Consider the following 23151-nt stretch of genomic DNA (forward strand, 5'->3'; position numbering starts at 1 on the left):
TGCCCCTCGTCCCATCGCCCCTTCCCTGGGAGCAGAGCCCGACCCCCCCGGCTCCCCCCTCCTCTCAGGCAGTTGTAGGGAGCGATGAGGGCTCCCCTCAGCCTCCTCTGCTCCAGGCTGAACCCCCCCAGCTCCCCCAGCCGCTCCCCAGCACCCTGGGGCTCCAGACCCCTCCCCAGCTCCACTGCCCTTCGCTGGACACGCTCCAGCAATGCGACGTTTGGCTCAGGACTGGCTGCCAAGTCCATAAGACAACTTTACTTGGAGCTGATGATCGACCAGCGCAGCCCCAGAATAACAAGGGAGCTGAGGCTCGGCTGGCCGTGCCCCTGCCCAGGGCGCAAAGGACACAAGCACATCTGCACAGAGCTTACGTGTGCGGTTAAAACAGCTGCACTTTAAATTCTTAACACCACATATAAATACTTTTCAGAAAGACTCCTCATTTTAATAATCTCTGCAGCAAGAATCAAGAGGCACAGAAAGCAGGAGGATTCATTTTCTGAAGTGGCCGTGGACCAGAAGATGACAAGGACAGCTCAGAAGCTGCCTTACAGTAATTCCCTCTGCATCAAGGCAAAATCCCCGATTTTAGCTCCTGCAGGTTTATTGTAGAGCAAATCGTATCCCGCTGAAATCAAGGGTGGCAAAAAAAAAAAATCTTATTAAAAATGCTCTCAGAGAAAGGGAAAGAACCGGTGTTTTTCCCTGTTGGAAGGAGGTAACGTGTACAGATATCAGCAAGGAAAGGGAAAGAAGCTCACAGTGAAATTAAGGGAAAAGATGAAAATGCAAACTCTGGGGCTGAAGAGTAAATTAATGAAGGCAGCAATTCTGAGCCTCACGGTAGCCACCACCCGTCTTCAGCAAATCACCTCTTCTAGCATCCCAAGCAAAAAAAAAAAAATGGGTTAAAAGAATTACACAATGCCTCATTATAGCGAGTTGAAATGCACATAAAAGGCAAATGCATTGAGGGGCTGAATGCAAAGGAAAGGACTGCAGAAAGGTACCCCGCCACCGTGAGAATACAGGCTTCATTGCACCTAATTAGCCAGGCACATGTTAAGCCTCCCCGAAACGGGACGCAGGCATGTTTCGAATACACGAGGCATTGATTTCCACAGTATTTCTGTTCTCAATTTCGTTTTAACTGGAAGAATACGTAAGCAGGTTGAACTCATTTGCATGGAACTGTTATACAAAGGGTCATTATAAAGTTCCAGGCTTTACTTTAAACCTGCGTTTGGGGACGGGCACAGACTATCGGCCCTGCGCCGCACTTCTGCCCAGTTTTGGCAGGCTCATTTTGAATTCTTAATCAAGACCTTGGGAGAATTAGGGTGCTCAGATTATGAGCTAGCAGCATGCACTGAAGGGGGAAGTACATGGGTCAACCTTTGGGGGTTGGATTAGATGACCTCTTGGGGTCCCTTCCAACCCAAAACATTCTATGATTCTACGATTTTACAAAGACTTTTTAAAGGAGTTTTTTTTGGGTTGGAATAAACAGTAAGAGGTATCACACGGGCGCAGCACAGAGCGCTGCCAGCCAGGCACGGCTCGAGAGCACAAACCTGGAGTTAAGATGTGAGAAACAACTGCATAAACGTCGAGTATCACATAGAGGCCAACAAGACCAGAATCTTGGCACTAAAGGATTCCAGTTTCTTAAAGAAAAAAAAAGAAACATTCTCTGCTGCTGCAGGTGGATCTTGATCCATTTGTGGTCTGTTGTTAATTATGGATGTCTTCGCAGCTTGCCTGGAGATAGCCTCAAAGGCAATGAAAGTAACTCAGACAACCAAATCTAACAGAATACATAGATACTGTCAGAGTTGCCCATTTTTTTAGGATGTCAGATGCTCCCACATTCTCGTAGAGTTCTTAGAAGTCATTTTAGGAAGCAGCTCCCTGGGGATTTTGACGCTGTCGGAGGTACTAATCCACGGTTCAGCTTCACTCTATTTAGTATGCATACACATGAAAAAGATTGCAGTAGAGCTGACCAAGTTCCAGGCAGTCTTATCTGTACCTGACTTTGATAATGTGGAATAATGTGATTCCAATTGCTTTCCTCTGTTAAAAGATCTATGTATACACATACATCCCTACCTCAGAAGCAAATATTGAGTTTCCGTTGCCGAACGCACAACACATCAGCAGCTCTGGTGTGAACTGTGCATACGCATCCTAAAAACAACCTGGAAAGAGCCCAGGCTCTTCTTGGAGGTGCACAGTGAAAAGGCGAAATGCAACCGTCAGGGGTTGCAACAAGGGAAATCATTTTATAAAAAAAAAAAAAAAAAAAAAACCAAACCAAACCAAAAAAAACCAAACAAAAAACTTTCACAATGAGGAAGGTCAAGAGGTCCCTTCTCACCTCATTTTTTCCTGTGATATGCAACGCTGATCGAGCAAGGTCAGGGGAAAACCTTTGCTCACCACGCTGGTGTGGATCGCCTGGCACGGCAGGCAGGTTTCGGCGGCTGGCAGCGGCACGCAGCCGCACGGCAGGAGCCCACTCCCACGTTTGCTCTAGGAGGCGGCTCTGGACCAGCCTGTGCTCCTGCGCTGATAGCTGGAGCTTGGCCCATCCGCGCACGGGGAACAGCAGCGTTATCAGATGGCGGATGCTGACTTGAACAGGAAGTAACTGCTTTATCTCTCACATTTCAGAGGGACATTGTTGGTAAATTCTAACCACTCATCGCTGCCCACTGAAGCTGAGCCTCGTATGCAACGCTTCTCCTTTAGCAAAACAAGATTTCATTTTTTTTTTCTTTTTTAAAAATAATTTCAAGCAAATGAGTTCGAAAGCTTACTGGGGGAAGTGGTGGCACGGTATGAATTAACATATCATTTTAGAAGTTTTCCTAGTTGCCAGTGGGAACCTCGGAGGGAAAAGCGGTGCTTGAAAATGCTTGCTTTCAGATATTTTAGCGTCACAGGGCTGCAGGGGACTTAGCTGGCACCTCTGCCAGTCTCTTCCTTGCCCAAAGGAAGGGTGAATTCTGCTTTTACCATTACTGGAAAATACATGTTCGACCTGTTCTTAACCACCTCCATGGCTGGAGATGCCGTAAGCCCGTGCTGCATTACCCAGCCTTGCGATGCACGTATCCAGCGCGGGGAAGGAGGGCCAGACCACTGCTTGCTTCAGCTGTGCCCTCTCCATTCTCCCTGCCACCAAACGCCTTCTCATTTAAGCTAAGCCTCCACAAATGTGTTCCTTCCTGTTGGATCTTAAAAAAGACGACCTGTGATCCTTCTTACCGCTCTCCCCTGGATCCCCTCCAGTTGGTCCATATTGCTCCCGCATTAAGCTTGACTTCATTCCGACATATTGCCATCGTGCAGAGGAGCAGACTCTTTCAAACAATTATCAAGGTTGCTGCCACACTGGGGAACCATCTGCTACCGAGTCAACGTTTCAAACTCCGAAAACCTGACCTCAGCGCTCTGCTGGTAATGCTCCACACAACCCCACTGCCAACAGCAACCTACCTCGCAGTTTCTTTTGCCAGTTCATCTCATTAAAGAGGTCTTCTGATTTCATGAAGAAGTCATTGATCTTGCTGCCTTGCTCATCCCTCTCTGTGGTGTAATATATCCGCAGCTTGGACTCCTTCGTGAGGAATTCACAGATACTGGGCACGGGGAAGACTATTTGCTCCATGGTACGGTCCGACCTGACAATCTGAACAGCAGCCTCATTAGAGTTCTTCCTAATTATTACATGCTTTTATTTCTTAGTCTGTCTGCTTTTTTCCCCTCCCCTCCCTTTCAAACCAGCTATGTGTAGAAGCTTGGCCACGTTTTTGTAGAACAGCAGCTTGGTAGAGACCTCACTTAATTTACCTTTCAAAGCAGGCCTGCATTTAGCTCCAAGACTGATAATTTCTGTGCTGTGGTCTCATCCTGGCAATACTTAGCTGGGATTTCCAAGGGGCCCGGTGAATCCTGCACCAAAGCTGTGCTGAATTTCAGAGCAATCTGGTCGCCCAATTCAACAACCTGAGCAAGTTTTAGCCACACGTCGCCCAGGCAAGTGCGAGGAATAAAAGTGGTATTTACAGTGCTTATTGGAGAGTCTTGTGAACTCCCCATGTTTGTGCAAGCTTTACTTTTAAAAAGCATCTTAGATTGTGCATCGGGCCAAAATGTCACTTTAATAGAGAGAGAATGGCAAAAGCTATCGCTAACTGTGTGGATTCAGCAATAGTACCGGCCAAAATGTAACAGAAGCGAAGTTACACTTCCTCCTGCCAACAGAGCTCTCTGCTCAGCTCCGTCTTAAAGCCCACACATGACAGCTCAAAAATAGCTCCCCCCCCAGCGGCTGTCAAAAAATAAAAAAAAAAAAAAAAAAAAAAGCACACATCTATTCTCATGTCAAAGATGACAGTCCACACACAGGTAGTCAGCTCAATCAAAACATCACGCAGGAGGGAACCGGTGCGTAGCCCCGCCGTCTCTCTCCCAAGCGGCAGGTTCCGCGGCAGATCACGTCCCCCCACACCTCCCGGCAGCCACCGGTTTCCCTTTACCTCAATCTGTGCCGTGTGCTTGGCATAGAACTCCAGCGCCTCGTCTCCCTCTATCTGACCTCCCGGCTTCAGCATGTTCTGCAGCTCTTTGTTATGACGAGCCAACTAAAATAAAGGAATGCAAAGGGAGTGGGAGACACCAGATGTCTCTCTCTGATATTAAATTTCTGATTTTTGGCATAAAAAAAGAAATAGTACAGAGTCAGCTGCTAAGAAAGGGCAAAGTTGACAGAAGGCTTGTTCTATTCCAACCAGACACCCCGCAGCTCTATTTTGGGAGCAAGTCAGAATGATTCAAATATGTATTTTTTTAATATCCGTGTTGTACTCCTCCTTTTACCCATCCTCTCCCACCCTGTGCCTGACTTGGGAAACTTTTTGAACATTCACATTCGGTCTATCCTTCTACACCCACCCTAATTCAAAGGAAGAGAAAATTTGCATCAATTGAAAAGCAGATGCACAGAGCACAGCTCCAAAAATGCTTCTGGATGCTCTAGATTCGTTTTACAGCATAATGACAGTTGTTCTTCTCAGATGCTGAAGGACCAAGAAGTCTCTAATGGAGTGATACCTGTAGCATCAATATCTTAAGCAGATCTGGATAGATTCCCCACCCCTTGGTCTTCTACCTTCCAACCACCACGCTGCATCAATACAGCGAACCCGACTGGCTCCAACAGAGAGAGAATGTGGCAAGAGCCATAAAAGCAGAGTGAGATTTCTGCTTACGATTTAAGTGACCCGTGAGTAGAACTTTGTTGGGAGTATAAAGTAACCTTTGATACAGCTGAAAAATAACACATTGCTCCCCAGTACTGCCAAGAACTCCAATCATGTGTCTTCAGAAACTTGGTCAAGAGCCTGCCTCCTTCCCATTATAGAAGAAAGCTCCCAAAAATTTCTTATATTACAGAATCTTCTCTTCTGATTCTTTAAGGGTTGGAGCTTGCTCTGATAAAAAGAGGAGGTGCAGCGAGTTTGCCTCAGAGGTGAGCCATGAAAACAAGTTCAGGGAAAAGCAGACCTGTTGCTATTCACAGTTTGTGACACTGGGTGCTACAAAAGCCGTAGGTGAAATTCTACCTGATGAGCTAATATGTAAATGTTGTGTCCCACATTCCTCGGAGACGCTGCAAGATCTTCCCCATTCTCTCCATCCTCAAATTCTACTTCTCCTTGCAGATAAGCCTTCTTTATCACTTCCACCTAGAAAGACAGACAGAGGCCAATGAAGAGACAGCTCAGGCTGAGGCTTGGTCTGCTGAGGCCAGTATACGTTTGCCGCTCTTACAGAAGCAAAAGGGAGCGGAGCATGTGCATTCAAGAGGAAGGTCAGTGGGCTTCTCTACATCCAGGATAAAACAGGAGACCTGGACTCAGCACTTTCAGCCCAGCTCATCAACACAAGCAGCTGAACTTCATGTTCCCCTCTAGGTAACATATTCTGGGCCGCCCTCGCGACACGGTGCATCACGTTCTGACCCCCAGCCCCCGCCGTACCTACGTGCACCAAGACAAGCCAATGGTGTTCAGCTGTACTTTGAATGCCCTGTTTCATGTTCACTGTTCACTGGTTAATACATTAACCAGCCCCAAAGCCTGCTGCAGTCTACTGAACAGCTTTTAAGTCACAAGAAATTTTTGTTTCTGTGTCTTGTGCAAATGGCTTCTACCTGTGGATTCCAAAGTGTCAGACGATGCTCCCTCCCTGCCTCACGCAGGATGCTGAATGCCTCCTCCGTAGCATTAGGCACTGCTTCCCTAACTGCTCGCGTTGCCTGGGAACAAGACAGACCTGTCCCCTGTGGACATGGAACTCATTCAACCAAATCCTTGAAAGGTCTTCCAGTCGCCAGCGATCCACGCACAGATCTCTTGCAGCACGCCTGGAGCAGATGCGGCCACCCCAGTCCCCCCAGCGCTGTTCTACCTGGCATGGAAGGAGTTGGGAGTTTCGGAGTGATCCAGGGACTCACCAGCTCTTTGGGCCTCATGTTGTAGAGGATCCTCTCTGCGTTCTCGCTGTCATGCCTACTCTCCATGATCGCCAAGAGCAGTTTTGAAGCGTTGTTCTGACGGGAGGGAAGAACACAACACCAATCACTGCCAGGAGTCAAAAACTGAGGGTACCCAACTTGAGCACGGCCATCCCTGCTGCCCAGAAGGGCTTGAGATACCTGGTTTCTACAAATACAAGCCGCGGACAAGGCAGAGCCTCCCAGCCAGCCTTCTGCAGGACTCCTCCAGCCCCACCTCGCCGAGCACGCCCTCCTCTCATTACTGAGACATACAGCTTAGCTCTATTCTTTACCAGTTTATTTCCCAAACCCTACTTATTGGGGGCCATCAAATTAACCCAAGTTAAGGTTCAGATTTCTGAAATGCTGAGGTTTCAAGCCTGCATTATTTTGTTTTGTTTCAAAGATACTGCAGCGTTGCTCCAAGCTCTTGACTCCAAAATGGTGCAGCTCAGCATTACTCAAGATACTGTTGATTAAATCAAAGGACAGCCAAGGCTGAAGACACAGACGTGCTTCGTTGCTTTTAACTGAACATTATTCTGCGACCTGCTCATGCCAAGAGATAGAGGGAGGAAATGGGAAACTACCACAAGGCACCAGACTACTTTAATACGAACAATTAAGATTAAAATCCATCACGACTGACAAGAAAAACCAATAAAAGTATTTAATTTTGAAGTATAATACTAATTGAGTCTAAAAGCATTTTTTATTTAGAATAATAAAACCCTCACATTACCCATAATAATGGTGTGAGTCGGCAACGGAAAGCAACTAGACGTTGCACTATAAGACAGGACAACAAGTCAGAAAGGAAATATTTCTAAAACATATGCTGAAACAGGAGGGCTCTGTGACTACAGTTGCTAGAAGACAACCTGCTAGTGCATTCAGAAACCAGCACCAGGGCTAATTATTGCAGCATTAGTATGAACAGCCCTAAGAAATTCTTGATGATTAAACATCGACTGATTAAACAACAGCAATAAAGTATTAGGAAGCTAGATGTAGCATGAGGAATTTGACTTCTACTGTAGATGTAAAAGCTCACCAACGACAGAGAAGCTTTCACCGGCTCCAAATTTTTAACAGGACATTGTTTTAGGATTCCTCGGCATGTCTTGACTGCCTGCACCCTCCCGCCCCCCATCACCCAACCACTGCCTCCGTGTTATCGTTTAATAGATGAAATACCTGTGACAAACAAACTTTGGGCACTGTCTCCAGCTTGCCGATGCATATAATTTTTTGGCGCTTACGAATACTGGGATAGAGTAAACACATAATTCCAACAATAAAATTGTGTTTCTTCTTACTGTTAACATGGATTGCATGAAATATTCACTTGCCTTCAGTTCCAACACAAGGTCCATCCTCTTCTTTCCCAAAGGGTTGATGTCATTGAGAATTAATGCTGTGATGATGTCAATACCGTTGGACTCATGAGTAGCAATGCAGTTCTGTCCAAAGAAAAATCATCAAACTTCACTAATGGTCTACGCGAAAGATGCAGCCTAGGCTGGTGACCCAGCCAGAACAGAAGAGTCACCTCTTTCATCGCCTTGTAAGCTGTTTGGGATGGATAACTGAACAGAAAACTCCAGCCAGGGGAATAACAAAAGCCCAAGGCGTTTTGTGTCAAGCTTTTCCTATCATCAGCCATGGCATGTCCTACCGAAACCACCCAGCCTCAGGAAGCAGAAAGCACCACAGTTGATAAATGAAGCCTTTGCATGCCAAAGCGTACGGGCTGAACACATAGCTAAGGAAGAACACTGTTTTACTAAGATTAGGGAGAGTTTTCTTTTTTTTAGATGTATCAGTCAACACCTACTTTGGTCCCTTCTAACCAAAGAACATGAATTTCTGTAACCTTCTTGCTTACCCTTTAACCCTGCTTTGACACTGGTCTGTAACTAAAATAGACAAACCAACAGTAGCTTGCTGGCTTCAAAATCCAGAGCCCTGCTGTCATCCAGCTCCACTGCGAAGATCCATACCTCTACCTAAGGGTTGTGATTCCACCCGATCCGTGTAACAGATCAGTTATGAACTGTTGTGTACAGCCTCGTGCGTCCTCTCGCGTAGATGCGATTTCATCTGAACATTGGTCACCCCTGCTACGCTTCGTTTAGCTTCGCTCTTCATTACATTGGAGCGCACAAAGAAAAGGCACTCCAAAGGCCAGATATTCATGAAGACTTTTCAAAGAAAGTCATATTCCAGCCTTCCCATACCACACTATGGTTCAAATGGAGAAAATAAGCAGGTATCCATGTCTGTAAGCGCAGAGGCTTGCTTGCTGGGATGGCGACACCCACCCTGGAATACAGGACTTACCAAGTCGTGCCAGCCCAACGGGAGAAGTGTTCTCTAACACACAGACAGAGCACATGTTATTTGTTGAGTCGATGCCAAAGAGCAGTTTGGAAAACTATTTTGGGGTAGCTATCGCTTTAGTGTGGCTTACTCCAGACTTTCAGACTTCACTTGACTCGTTGGAACAGTTACAGCGAGAGTTGTATTTAGACCAAAAGGCAGAAGAAATGGGCCTGACTAATCATAGAATCCTTTAGGTTGGAAAAGACCTTTAAGATGATCGTTAATTGGCGATGCTGCTCTAAAATGCAGCTGTACAGCCCGTGGGCCGGTGAAGTGGAAGAGCATGGCCGAGCAGCACAGCTGCCCCTGCCCGCTGCCCCGTCCCACTGGAGCAAACCATAATTCTTGAGCACCTAAAAACTCCTGGTCATCCAAAGAAAGCATCTTCCCATATTCCTTGCTAATCATTCAGCCCTCGAGGCACAGGGCAGACCGAGTCCAGCTGTGGGTCAGTAACTGCTTTATCCCATAGGATTACGGGCATTACTCAGTTACTCCTTCCCTGTAACGTGGTTACTTAAACCACCGTGCTTGCTTTAGAACCGTTATTCCCGCTTGGAGCGGATCGCACTGCTGACGGTGAGTATGGTTTGGGGGGAGCCGGACAGAGGCTGCCTTGCCCCCTGCAGACTCTTGGTGGTCCTCACCAACACGTAACCCTCGCTCATCAGGAATCATAGAATCACTTTGGTTGGAAAAGACCTTTGAGATCATCGAGTCCAACCTTTAACCTAACCCTGCCATCCCACCACTAAACCATGTCCCTCAGCACCTCATCTACCCTTCTTTTAAGGTAGAGTCCCCTCCAGGGATGAGGACTCTACCACTCCCCTGGGCAGCCCATTCCAGAGCCTGACAACCCTTCTGGTGAAGAAGTTTTTCCTAATGTCCAACCTAACCCTGCCCTGCCGCAGCTTCAAACCATTCCCCCCTCATCCCATCATCTGTTACCAGGGAGAAGAGGCCGACCCCCACCTCACTACAGCCTCCTCTCAGGCAGTTGTAGAGGGCGATCAGGGCTCCCTTCAGCCTCCTCAGCCTCCTCTTCTCCAGACTGAACACCCCCAGTTCCCTCAGCTGCTCCTCATATGACTTGTGCTCTAGACCACCACCACCACATCTCCGTGCAAGCGCACACATGGTCGGCAGCCACATGCACCTGGCTCTACAGACAAGACCGCGTCTGAAAACAACCTCAATGTGGTTCTCACCTTCATCAGTGAAGCTACGGAGCTCAGCCTCCTCCCATCGGGCTGGGGTGGCCACATTTCTGGCCTCATTTACAACAAGCAAGAGAGCTTGGTTTTTGCAATATTTTTACTACAAAGTATTTAAAGTACAAGAATTCCCCTCTCTTCCTTGTCTGTCAAGTCTAATAAAACAGTGTCAATCGTAGGAAAGCAGAAAAATCTCTACTGCTTTGAGTGGTTCAACTCCTCAGAGGAAAAAGAAGTTGATGATTATGCATTTATTAGGGGGAAACCCCCCAAAACTCAAACTCCGTTGTCAGGCAAGTGAAGCGAGCAGCGCTGCAAGCCAACCCGAGTCTGGCGGAGTGGGAGCCCAAGCCCAGCAGAGCACACGCAGCGGGTGTAGGGAGAAAGGGCGATGCTTTCCACAGCTCTGGAGGCATTACCTGGTTCTCGTGGCATGGCCCCTGGCAGTACTCGGTCAAACTCTCCAGTGTCTGGTTGATCAGCGCGACGTTTTTCTCATTGATATACAGACCAAGAAGTCCAAGTCCACCAGTTGTGCTTCCACAGATACAGTCCAGAAACTGCAGCGTCTCGCACACCAAGTTGTAGTTTGTCTTGTTGTTCTGGCAGCGAAGGAAATTCTGTGGGGAAAGCGTCAAAGCCGGGAGAGGGGAAGGAAAAAAAAAAAAAAGAAAACAAAACATACAAACTGACTTTTGGATATCGTAACATTTTATTAAGATCATCAACCCTCAATTATGGCGCATGGTATATTGCTCCAATTCACTGGAACCCGGACAAGCAATTTAAGCCTCTTTCAGGGCTCGCCCTCAACGCGCTGCTCCCGCGAGCAGCTCCTTGGCTTCAATTTTAGAGAAGACAAGCAGCAATAAACAGAGTGCAGCCATTAGAGCACTGAAACCCAACATGGAACAGGCCATTCGCTGTGGATCCGAAAGCTCTCCCGCGCCGGGACGCTTTCCTTCTAGCTGACCTGCTCCACGGCCCTGCTAACCACCGCTCACGGCGCTCTCTCCCCAGGACTTTCTCCGGGGATGAAGCAGCAATTCCCTGGCTCCGGCTTCACAGCCGCACCACCTGCACAAGCGGCAAGGAGGCACCTGACCGCGTGCCTGGAAGGAAGGCGCCTCGAAATGCAATTCTCTCAATTGCATTTCTTCCCACATAATTATTGTAATCCCTGCTTGAAGCTGCTGATTAGGAGCAGCTCCTCTAATGAAATGCCAGATTTAGCAGCATGGATGAAACATGTTTCCTCTCTCCTGTATTCCAAACAAAAAAACCCCACCCAAACTCAACCAAACCAAAGAAGGACAATTAATGAAAAACCATTTCCCAGCGGCCCGGACGCTGTCTGCTGGTGCAATTCCAGCAGCGTGCTGCAAAAATGGAGAGCCGCTACCGCCTACTCTTCCACCAAGTTTCAGCGGGAAAACTCCTGCCTAGCTTCCTTCTAGCAGGTTACAAAACACTGCAAACGCGAAAAAAAACCCCAGACGAACAAGATGCATGGGACAAGGGAAGCTGCAAGGTCTTTCCTGCAGAGAAGCACCGTTACCGGGTTGCCTCGAGTGCCTGCGTCAGACTAATAAGTCTTTTAAGGCAAACAGGCTGAGAAATTGCCAGATTCAACTGAAGGCTAAGCTAAAAAAGGAAAATGCTGTCTACGAACGCAGACTAAAGGTGACAGTGATTCAGCACATTTCAACTGATGGCTCATTTAGTATCCTGACTTTTGATTAACTTGTCAGAATGCAGGAAAGGGTGATGCTACAGAAATCGGAGCTCGTGCCTTCCCCTCCAGGAAAAAAGCAAAAATAATGGATAATACCGAAAGCGCTGAAACAAAGCGCTCCCCGCCTGCGGTAAGGCGTTTGTTCTGACTACAGCTGGGTTTATACCAGCCTTACCTTCTTGATCCAAAGTCAATAAACATGAAGGCAAGAGGAGGAGCGAGGCACAGGAGGCAGAAGGACAATGTTAGATGGCTAAACAAGGGGAAGGAAAGAATTGCCAAAAACAAGACCCCGCTGTGCTGTGAGAAACTGCCCCGGGGAATGTCTGCTGCCGTCTCAGCCAGCGTAGGTCGAGCTTTGCTGTTTCTGTCATCCAGAGCATCTCCCAGGCTATGGAGTGGGAACACGACTCTGCGATATGGAACACGCCATCCTCTAACTTTCAGTGGGAATGAACCTGAGACACCGTCCGTGAGACCCTGGGTTCCGAATGAAGAGCTGGAAGTTGCAGATTCAGCTAGAACATACCAAAAACGTGCAGCTTGTGTTATCTTGAGAAAAAAGGGGGGAAGCGAGCATTCATGCTGCCTACCTTTAAGGATCCTATATAGTCAGTTGAGAGAGAAATACTTTCTGATGGATGAAGTGCACTCAAAGTCAGGCAAGTCCTTAGGCTCCTGCCTTTGTGAACATCCTTCTGGAGACACTTAGCTGGCTCCATGCTGCTATCCATTTTTTAGGGAGCCCAGTCCTCCCCATTTCTGGGATGCAGGAGTCGGTAGGGCTACGCTTGCAAAGGCAGCATCCGCAGCCAGTTCTTAATGCCCCTACGGCGTGTTGGGGACTTTGCTTCCCAGCACGCAGCCTAAAGCAGAGCGCCCTTTAGAGAGAACACCAGGGCTAAAAATAAAATTGGGTACTTCCAGCACACCAGCTTGGTTTGTTCAAGCAGGGATGAACACAGAATCCTTGGAAGGAACAGCTCTACCATTTGAGTGGGTAATTCCCCCCAAAGCCTAAATGTTTTCTGCGGACAGTCTTTGTTTTAGCAGAGATTTGATCCCTAATTAGCAAAACTTCATAAAGGAAGAACATAAACAAGAAGAGAGTCTTAGTAAAGAGGTATTTTTAAATGATTGGATTTTTCTTTACAAGCCATCAGGTAAGGCAAGGCACTTTTCAGTGAACACGGGCTGGCTCTTTGGTCTTACAAAGTTCATCCTCACACCCGCTTCTTGCCTAAACCAGGCCGAGCTCAAGCAGCTCATGCTCTGCCGGCAGCAGTGCTGCTCCGCGAGCCAAATTCCCAACCTGCTCTCCTGCAGAGCTTTACTCTTCATTACCTAGGCTACATCTCCGGGGATTATGAATAAAAGAAATAGTCAAATCCAGTGTTACCAGTTGTATCAATACCCGTTTGTTTTTTTTTGCACAAAGTGGTATTTAACCTACTCACTTAGACCTTTAATCTGAGCATGGCTGGCTAGCATATTACTACAATATTTTTATTTTGCAGAAATAGCTCACTTGCTAAGAAAACAAGAATGGGGAGTGCTATGTTTTTCCCACAAAGATGGGATTTTTAAGCGCAAGGCAGGAGCCGCAGGCTCTGCTGTGCGGATGGCTGCTGGGTGCCGCCTGCCCAGGCGCCGACTCCGTCGGGAGGGCTCCGCTCCCTGTCCCGCCGGGAACCCCCACGCCTCTCCTCCCCGCTCCCAGCCAGCACAGCTCCTGCTTCCAGCAAAGCCTTCCCTGGATGCTTCGCTCAGCTCGTCACGAGCTTCAGTTCTCATGACTGATCCTGTAGCACACAGGGACATCTTCATTCAGAAAAGAGACGGTACAGGAAAGACCTCCTGCGGAAACCGGGGGGGCTGCAGCCTGGCCAAAGCAGACCAGGCGACAGCCTGGCTGCAGCAATTCAGAGCCCTGACAGCTTCGCTTCCGAGGCTGAGCTCTCGCGCAGAATCAAGGGTCAGACCTAACGCAAGTTTAACAAGAGCCCCCAGAGTATCTGTGTGCTGAGCAACAGAGACAGCAAGAGTACCCCACAGCAAAACCTGATGCGTTCAGCCTGAAGGGGTAACAAGACACACATTTAAGCATCCACCTGCTTGTTCCAGTCCTTGCATTAATTTGAGGATGATACTGCAACTCCTCCTGCAGACCCACGGCGGGAGCTGGAGGGGGACTGTGTGCAACAGGGAACCAACAGCAGTTTTATCTGCGAAGGGAACGCCTGAGTGATGCAAAAGGCACGGTGTCGCAGCTCCCTAAGCCATTGCACAAAAGACTTCCTCCTCCTTTAAAGCCCGTATCGACTCTTAGAGCCATGCCTTGCATTTTCCTGTTTCTGCACACCACCAGGCTGCTCACAGTTGCTAACTGCTTGTAGAACACTTGGTTTGACAAACCTACAGCCGCACTGGGCAGGTGATGCCTATTCACTTCTAATTCAAATCGAAATTATGGAATTTTGGAAGACACGCAGCTTCCAGAATAGATCTTAAGTATTCCTTGAAGCAGCGAGTCCGTTGGCAAGATCGATAAGGAGTTCAGTTACAACATACTAGCTGCAGACACAAAGATTTGGAAGGTTCAGACACTCCAGCCTCCCCTTCAGGGCTGAAGGAGAAAGGCAAGCACCAAGGCAGGCAAGCAGCAAGAGGGCTGGATTTGAAAAATTGTTCCTCTCACTTTTTTTTTTTTTTTTTTTAAATTTTAATACCTTTTTCTCCCAGAGCTGAATGCACCTACCTGCTGTTTGGGGAATTTAATTGTTCAGGATGGTGCACAGCTCAGGCCAAGTCTCTGCTTTGGCTTGAATTCAATTTTGCTCCTATAGCTTCCAGTGCTTAGCCAAAGACAGCAGCAGAGGATCATGTGCGTGCGGTTTGGACTACTGCCACACAAAACTGCCGTCCTACTTGTCTCCGACATCGCTACCGGCATGCAAATTGTTTGACAAAACAAAGATCAAATAGTTTTTTGAAAAAATTAGGAGAAACCCTGATGTATGTAACCCCGGCACCTACGAAACGCTAGAAGAATTACACGTTCGGAGCACAGGAACATTACCATACAGATTTGATTTCACATATTGCCAGCAGCGGGGCGTTCGAGTTCAGCGGAAGTGATTTGGCAGGTCTGAAAAGCACTCACGCAGGGTCCTACACTGCTGGCGTGCCGCGCAACAATACGCAATCACGGCAATTATTCCTCCTTTATGAGGGCATTTAGTACATTGTGCCGCGTCTCACTAGCTCCTCGCTTGCGTTCAATTCTAATCCAGCAGCAGTGGCTGCGCTGAACAAAAATCACGTTAATTGCAGTCCATTTGTAAGCAAAAACCTTATCTCCTGCGGAGGCACGCGCGAGATGAGATTACTAACGTACGAGCCCTGGGCTCGCTATTCAGAATGGTACAAACACGTCCCAGGGCATCGCGGGACAGCTGAGGTTGGCAGGGACCTTTGGAATCTGCCTCGTGCAACCCCTCTCGCCCTCCCCACCCAGCAGAGCCTGGCTCCCTCCTCTTCAGATCCCCCATCAGGTATTTACGCACACGGGTGAGACCTCCCGAGCCTTCTCCTCTCCAGCCTGACCTCCCCCAGCCCACCAGATGCTCCAGACCCTTCAGTCACCTTTGGGGCTCCCTGCTGGGGCTCAGGAGCCCAGGACTGGACCCAGCACTCTACAGGGGACCTGGGGCATCCCGCCAGGCACCGTGGACTTGTGCACGGCCAGCTTGTTTGAGTGTTTCCTAACCCAATTCTCCTCTGCCAAGGGTAAGTCTTGCCTTGCTCCAGACCTCCTCCCTGGTCTTGGGGACCTAGGGTTTACATGGACCAGTTTTATCAGTAAGAACAAGGTGAAGGTGGCATTGAGCACCTTGGCCACCTCCATGTCCTTTATCACCAGGGCCTCTGCCCCATTCAGCAGCAGACCCACTCTCTCCCTGGGCTCCTTCTGCTGTGGCTACAACCTAGAAACCTTTCTTGTTGCCCTTCGTGCCTCTTAGCAGATTCAACTCCAGCTGAGGCTTTCCCAACACCATCCCCATGTGCTCAACTCTATGCACATGCACAGATCCATGGACACCCATGAGAAGCTGTTCACTGGAAAGTAAGGACAGGTGAGGGCTGCTGGAACCAAAGTCCCAATGCTCTCTTTATTTTCCTACAGGACTTTTTTTTTTTTTCTTCTTCCCTTCCCCTCTCAAAAGTAGATCAGTAACTTCCCAGCAGAACACTTGCTTGCTTTACATATATACTTTTAAAAAGCCACAGCAAGCGTTGATCCCACTACCTTGTATATACATTGAAAAGACTGGACTTCCCTGTATTTATCCAGCAAGGTATAAAAATACTTTTTTTTTTGGATTCTCTTCAAGGCCAAAGAAAACAGTCAGCCACACATCAATTTACAAAGGCATGGGATTAGTGAGACCGATGCGACAGCAGGGACCGCCCGAGGGGACACGAGCCCGCCTGCTGTACCTGCAAATCCCGGTTGTGGTTTTCACAGAGCAGCTGCAAGAACCGGAGGATGGGCTGCATTATTGAGATCACGGCGCTCATCTCCAAGTCATCCTTGGTCTTGTCTGCTGCAGACTGCGCTCCTTCTGCTGCTGAATAATGGTCATCAGGATCGGCCTCCCGCCGGTAAGTGTTGTAAGCCTTCCTCGTAGCTGCAGAGGCCTCCAGCAACTGATCCCGGACCTCCTCGGTGATTTGCGTCATAGGCTCTCTCACTAGAAAAAAAAAAACCCACAAAACCAGATCTTCCTAGGGCAAACTGAATAAAGGGGACCAGAACAATCTGTTCACACATTTCCCATCACAGTTTCACACGCAGGCCAGCTACTCATCATCGGCTCTTTTGGTAAGTACGTTTAGTGTGATGCGAGGGTCTCGAGGTCAGAAGGGTATCGCGTCACTCCCTTCGCACCTTTTAGGCGAACCACACAAAAGTCACAAATTGGGTGACAGAACCCTGGCACAGGCTGCCCAGGGGGGCTGCGGAGTCTCCTTCTCTGGAGATATTCAGCCCCCACCTGGATAAAGTCCTGTGCGTCATGCTCTAGGAGAACCTGCTTGAGCAGGGGGGTTGGAGTGGGTGATCTCCCGAGGTCCCTTCCAACCCCTGCCATGCTGGGATTCTGTGACTTTGGTATTAACTGGTTAGGGCACACACCTCTAGCGCTATCGGGAGTTACAATAAAAGGACCTGCTATAGAAGAACATTAGGATCTCCCCAGTTATTGTTAGAGAAGGCACTGACCACAACCCACAGTCCAGGGTCGTTACTACAGCTCAGATTTGGGCAGCTTGTCATGACAGACAAGGCAGCAGAGTCTCATCTCGGAAATGCTTTTCACTATTTCAATAGCACAGTCCCACAAATGGATGAAGAGGGGATGAAGCTCTTGCAGTCCCGAGCCAGGGCACCACTGATCTCTGAACTTTGCTCTGTGGGATCAGAGATCAGAGCACTATTGCGCCAACTGGAACGAGTTCAGAACGCAGCGTTTTATTCCCTTGTCGCTTCAGAAAGGGAACAGCTGGGGATTACCTCTTTTCCTGCTCGGCACATCTCGGTCTGACTCTTCATCTTTCTTTTTATTTCCCAAGTCACTCGTATTGACTGTGACAGTAGCCTTGATTTCTTGCTGTGCCACTTTCATGCGATCGTAAAACACCTTAAAGAACTTTTCCGATTTCTTATCTTCCGTCAGCCGGCAGAAGAATGAATGCTACAAGAGAAAATGGAACGGGATCTATACCTTCATGCGCGGGTTTGAATACAGATCATTTCACCTCTCCGCACTGCGTGGTACCCTGAAGGAGTGGGAGGTTAATTAGTTTTCAGTAAAGCGAAACCTAGAGCAATGGAAACTCATCCTTTATTGTTAAGGAAGCCCAAGCGCCTCAGCTAGGTTAACTCCCTTATTAACAACTTCCAAATGTTTTTTTTAAAGAAAAGCAAGTGCAATAAATCACGCTAGTCCTAATACATTTAGGCAGCACGCTTCCCTCTCAACACCAGAATTAAGGTAAATACCATGAATTAAGGGAAGGTAAGGACAACGGCATTATCTAGAATTTGATTCTCAGTTCAGAAACAAAAAGAGTACGAGCAAAATACAGAGGGGAAAAGAACTGTCCTGCCTTCCCACCCTCAGACCAGAGGGACCGTGACTTGTAACATGCAATAGTCGATGGTGATCACAGTCCCAAAATGCACAAACAGGGCAATGCAGTGAGGGACAGGTCGTGCTAAGTTTCCAGTGCCCCGTCTGCAGCAGACGCCTTAAAACTCCTTTTAATTCCTACTCCACCATAGCTTTAAATGACAGAAAAACTCAAAAGCATTGACTGCTTTTAAAAAGGTTTATTAATGTTCTTCTGCCCATATGCGCATAGAGACAGAAAGTTCTTCCTAAAGTTGAGGAGAATACAAATCACGTACAGGTCAGAAAGGAGCCACCACAGTGAGTGATCAGACAATTCTTGATGAAACCAATATGCTGTTACATAAATCAGGACCAGAGCTTAAGCGCGACTGAAGGATGAACTCGTAAGTGGGTCACCTTATGCAGAGTTATTATGAAATTAGTTAGCATTCTGCAGCGGCTCACCATCCAACAGCTTTACATGATGAATAGGAATGAAGCCTGATTTATTGAAAAAACAAATTAAAATGGGAATAGCAATATATCCTGCCTGCTTTCCTGCAAAGCGGAGCACACGGGGCCGTCTCCGCTACGCCTGCCTTTGATCACTCCCAGGCAGCTGCAGTCAGAACAGCGCTGAATGACTTTGAAACACTAATAAAGTTTGGTCTTTGATTACAGGCAGAGGAGCCGCACTCCTATTTAAAGAAGTTGGTCAATATTCACGTGAGATATCCCTCCCACCATTGCGAAACCTCCTACCTGCCCAGAGCATCTCAGCTGAACTCTCAGAAGAGTTCGTTTGTTCTTCTAGCGATTAAGAGCGAGGAGGGAAAGGAGGAGAACCCAGCACGGGCTCGACACGTCCACAAAGCCAGCCACACTGGTGCCTTCTCCCAACATCCATTCGAACAGTCCAGAGGAACAGGGCACTGCAAGAGGTGCCTGCTACCAAACGTCGCCACAAGGGAAACTGTGCTGGGCCCTGGGACGTGACCCAAGAGACAATTTGGGTGCCCAATGCGTTTAATAGTATTTGCAGAATTATTCTCTCATCCAATTCTTTACATCAAGAGTTTTCAGGTTTTCTCATAAAACATACCCAAACAGAAACATCCTTTGTGTCCAGCTTGGGAGCCCTCAGCACCAGGAGGACATGGACCTGTTGGAGCGGGGCCAGAGGAGGGCTACTAAAATGCTCCGAGGGCTGGAGCCCCTCTGCTCTGAGGCCAGGCTGGGAGAGTTGGGGGTGTTCAGCCTGAGTGAGGGGGGTGAAACCCTGGCAGGGGTTGCCCCGAGAGGGGGGGGAGGCCCCATCCCTGGGAAAATTCCAGGCCAGGTTGGATGGGGCTGTGAGCAACCTGATGTGGTTCAAGGTGTCCCTGCTCCTGCGGGGGGGTTGGGCTGGGTGACCTCTGGGGGTCCCTTCCCACCCAAACCATTCCTTGATTCTATAATCCTTTGTCTGAATGACAGTTTACTTACCCAGGTTTTTTTTGTTTTTTTTTTTTTAATTCTGAACTGGTTCTTTGCCCTGACCAGACTTAGTGGACAGAAGACCGCCAACTTACAATCCTAGAGAAAAGACACATTAACCTTGTTTCCTGGTGCTGCTGACCAGTACCAAACCCAGGGGCGGGTTATTTAGGCAGCCACCCATTTGAAGCATGGTCTCCTACTTGGTCGCTCAAGCGCAGACAGAGGAAGAGTTTGCATCTAGGTTGCATCTTGAAAATTTTACGCTACCAGCATTGCACAATGAGCAAACCAATAACAGCGTTTTACAGAGGGAGCAGCACAAACTACAGGTTCTAGAAAGGGCAACCGATTCCTGAAAAATAACGCGATCTGCTTGCCAGGCAGGTGATGGTGGTCAGCTGGTGGCCGGTCTCGAGGGCCTACATGGGAGGAGTTTCCCTGTGATGAAGCAGCAGTGAAGGAAAAGCTTTTTTTAATGAACCACGCTGAAGAAATACCTTGTACGTGAGTAATTGTTCCTTGCTGACAGGCTTGGGTTTTGTCGTCTCTTCGAGCTTCTTAACTGACTTTCCATTGCATTTCAGAGAAAAAACCCAAATGAAACGAACATTTCCAGTAAGGCTTTCTCGCGCGTGCCACGCATACGCTCAACGGGTGTCACAAAATGATTGTTTCAGTTTGGGTCAGGATGCCTAACACCTTCACACATACGAATCAACCGCATGCCAGCTATCAAAGGCAGTGTATTTTAAGAGGTGTGATCTTGCAAGTCGCGCTTGAGCAGGTAATTGGTGGTGGTAATTATGACAGAAATCCCAGAATTTATTTACAGATAAAGCCACAAAACAAAAACTGGAAAAATCTCCTTTTTAAAAAAGGAAAGGGAGTGGCCATTTTAGCCTACCACATGCCGGGGTCCCGGCTTGCGCAGAGACGTCGCACAGCCGCAAGCAAGACCGCTGAAAGAGCAAACCTCCGCTCGTACGGGTTTCTGAGGAACAGCACTTTTAACGTAGGACCGGCGCGGGAGCACCTGGCATCAGTCGTTCCTTTGAGGGCCCCCTAACGAAAGCGATGCAAACCCAAAAGCCAAGCATCTTGTCAACAAGAGAGGGCCCTGCCCTCGGCATGCTGGGGCGGAGAAGCCCATGCTGGCTCCTCACCTCCCGGACGGACCCTGACGACTCAGCCCCCACTAAGCCGGCACTTGTCATCTCCTAGAAACCCGCGGCAGGGCAGGGCAGGGCGCCGTGACCCATAACACACCAGTACGTGGGCTGGTCTGGTTGTCCCAGTATGAGATACCAGAGGAAGAGCTCCCTGAAAGGCAAATGAAGACACGAGCTTCATCCCGTGCTCGAGACACTGGCAGCGGACCAGGCGGCCTCCTCGTGCAGAGTGCTAAAATCCTGCAGTACGAAGCTGTATTTCATTTCCACTGTGTCTTGTTAACGGCTGCTAAGAGCCTTTGCCATTAAACAAGAGACATCACATGCCACAGATCAGGAGGTTTGCTTTATGAATGCCGGATTCAGCAATCAGCTTTGCCAGCACACACACCTCAAGGAAACGCACCGCGTCCCCCGAGCGCTGCAACCAGCCCGCTAAGCGAAGCAAGACTCCCCTCTGACGCCGGAACCTCGGCGAGAACGTGACTGCAGTTAACTACACAGCCACAGAATAGAAGAAACTCAAACCCACCTGCATGTGACATGCCCAAGCTCCTAACGGGATCGCTACGCTCACCAGGCGCGAGGGCGTCACGCAACGAGTTCTCAATCATTTTTAAAGACCGAGCGACCACCACCTACACAAACTCATTCAAGACTAACTTGGGGCAATGGAAAGAGCTTTATTAAGAAACACAAGGGGAAAAATCTTCTTGCGTAAACCTTTGCAAGTTCAACGTCCTGCAGGGGAATGGAGAATAAATATATATTTTTGTGGTGCGCGGTTTCCACGCAGGTAGGAAGCACGAGGCGAGCAGCAGTACGCCGCCTCTTTTACAGGCATACAATACAGCGAGCATGACCATGAGCCTGTATTTGTTTCAAAGGGGTGGAAGGAGAAGAACCCAGCACACGCATTGCACATCCGCAAAGGCAGCGGCACCGATTCCTCCTCCTTATACCCAAAGCGGCCCGTTAAAATGCCACGGAGTAAACCAATTCACAGCACCAGGTACCAGGAAACCTGTGCGGTAACTTCTCCTTCCTTCTCCTCTCCATTGCCCAACTCTGCTCCGAAAGAAATCCAACCAGAGTCCTCACGCACATCCCTCTGGCTCCTCCACCCTCCAGCGTGCCGCCTCTGAGCCGAAGGAGGACGCGAAGTAACTACCATTACCGTACCACATACGACTCCATTTGCCTGGTCCACGCAAATCATCTCGCAGAAGAAAAGCTGCAAAGCAAGTGACCGCTCTCGCTAGCAAATAAAGCCAAGGCCACGTTTGAATTGCAGCGCGCTGATCAGCTCCAGCCTGGCCCACCTCTGAGCACCATCAGCCCTTCGCTCTCGCTCATTAACCGAGCCCAAAGTTGCGTTGAAGTAATGCATCTTTTCGAGAAAAGCAGCCTAGCTTTCCTTGGGAGGCACCGGACCTGATGAACTGTCTCTGCCTGTAGCCTGCTCCGGTAGTTTATTAACCTGTTAGAAACGTGACCAAGCTCCTTTTTGTGTCACTAACTCCCAGCCACAATTTAAAAATTTTTTTTAAGTTTATGTCTTTTCTGTAGCTATTCCCGGGAACTTGGAATCCCCTCCCCTTCAGATTATTTACACACACTGTTAGATGTTTACCTACCTTTTTTGCTAAACTGAAAATACTATTTTTGGTCGCTGGCATTTTATTCAGAATTCATATAATTTTCTGTGGTGGTTATTTTTTGGCACATTCTTAAACACTGCAGATCATTAACAATCTGGGTTCTAGAACCACATTTAAAAAAATAAAACAAAAAAATCAGCAAAGAAGAAGAGGCACATTCCCTAGCAGTACCACTCCAGCTCTCCTCCCTTCCTGCCTTCCCAGATGTTTGACCCGGGATATAGGTGATTTCCAGCAATGAGGGGAGGAGGAGCTCCGCTAACTACCCAGCAGCTCGGGGGAGCGGGGTTCGGGAGGCGGGATAACCCCACGGCGTGTCCCAACGCTCCCCTCCGTGCCCCACGTACCAGCTATCGGTGCCAAACTGGTTTTTCTTTAAGCAGCAGAGCTGACATCTGCTCTTTGGCGAGCAAAGCCGTGAAATGCAGCAGGCTGACACCTTCGTGCACCGCGCGCAGACCCAGCTAACGACTCCACTGTAAATTTAACTAATCTGCAAAAAGTTTGTTTAAGTACGGCTGAGTCTGTGCCCAGTGTAGGATTGGGAAACGGGAAACAAAGCAACCAGCAGAAGGCGGCTTATTTCCAGCTCTCGCCTTTGGAATCACAGAATCCCAGAATGGCAAGGGTTGGAAGGGACCTCAGGAGATCACCCAGTCCAACCCCCCTGCTCAAGCAGGTTCTCCTAGAGCATGCTACACAGGACTTCATCCAGGTGGGCTTTGGATATCTCCAGAGAAGGAGACTCCACAGCCCCC

The 23151-nt window shown here is 48.5% G+C and overlaps 1 protein-coding gene across 1 annotated transcript in view; it reads right to left on the reverse strand.

Annotated features, from left to right (window-relative positions):
• The window catches only part of ITPR1 (inositol 1,4,5-trisphosphate receptor type 1), a 183610-nt gene that overhangs the window by 32341 nt on the left and 128118 nt on the right, over nt 1–23151 (reverse strand). The window contains 8 exon segments of the mRNA XM_035901402.1: nt 3508–3700; nt 4551–4655; nt 5637–5759; nt 6530–6625; nt 7924–8034; nt 10593–10793; nt 16409–16662; nt 17484–17664. Of these exon segments, the coding sequence (XP_035757295.1) occupies nt 3508–3700; nt 4551–4655; nt 5637–5759; nt 6530–6625; nt 7924–8034; nt 10593–10793; nt 16409–16662; nt 17484–17664 (1264 nt within the window).

This window comes from Egretta garzetta, unplaced genomic scaffold, assembly GCF_000687185.1.
Source record: "Egretta garzetta isolate BGI_Z169 unplaced genomic scaffold, ASM68718v1 scaffold228, whole genome shotgun sequence".
Classification (NCBI taxonomy): domain Eukaryota; kingdom Metazoa; phylum Chordata; class Aves; order Pelecaniformes; family Ardeidae; genus Egretta; species Egretta garzetta.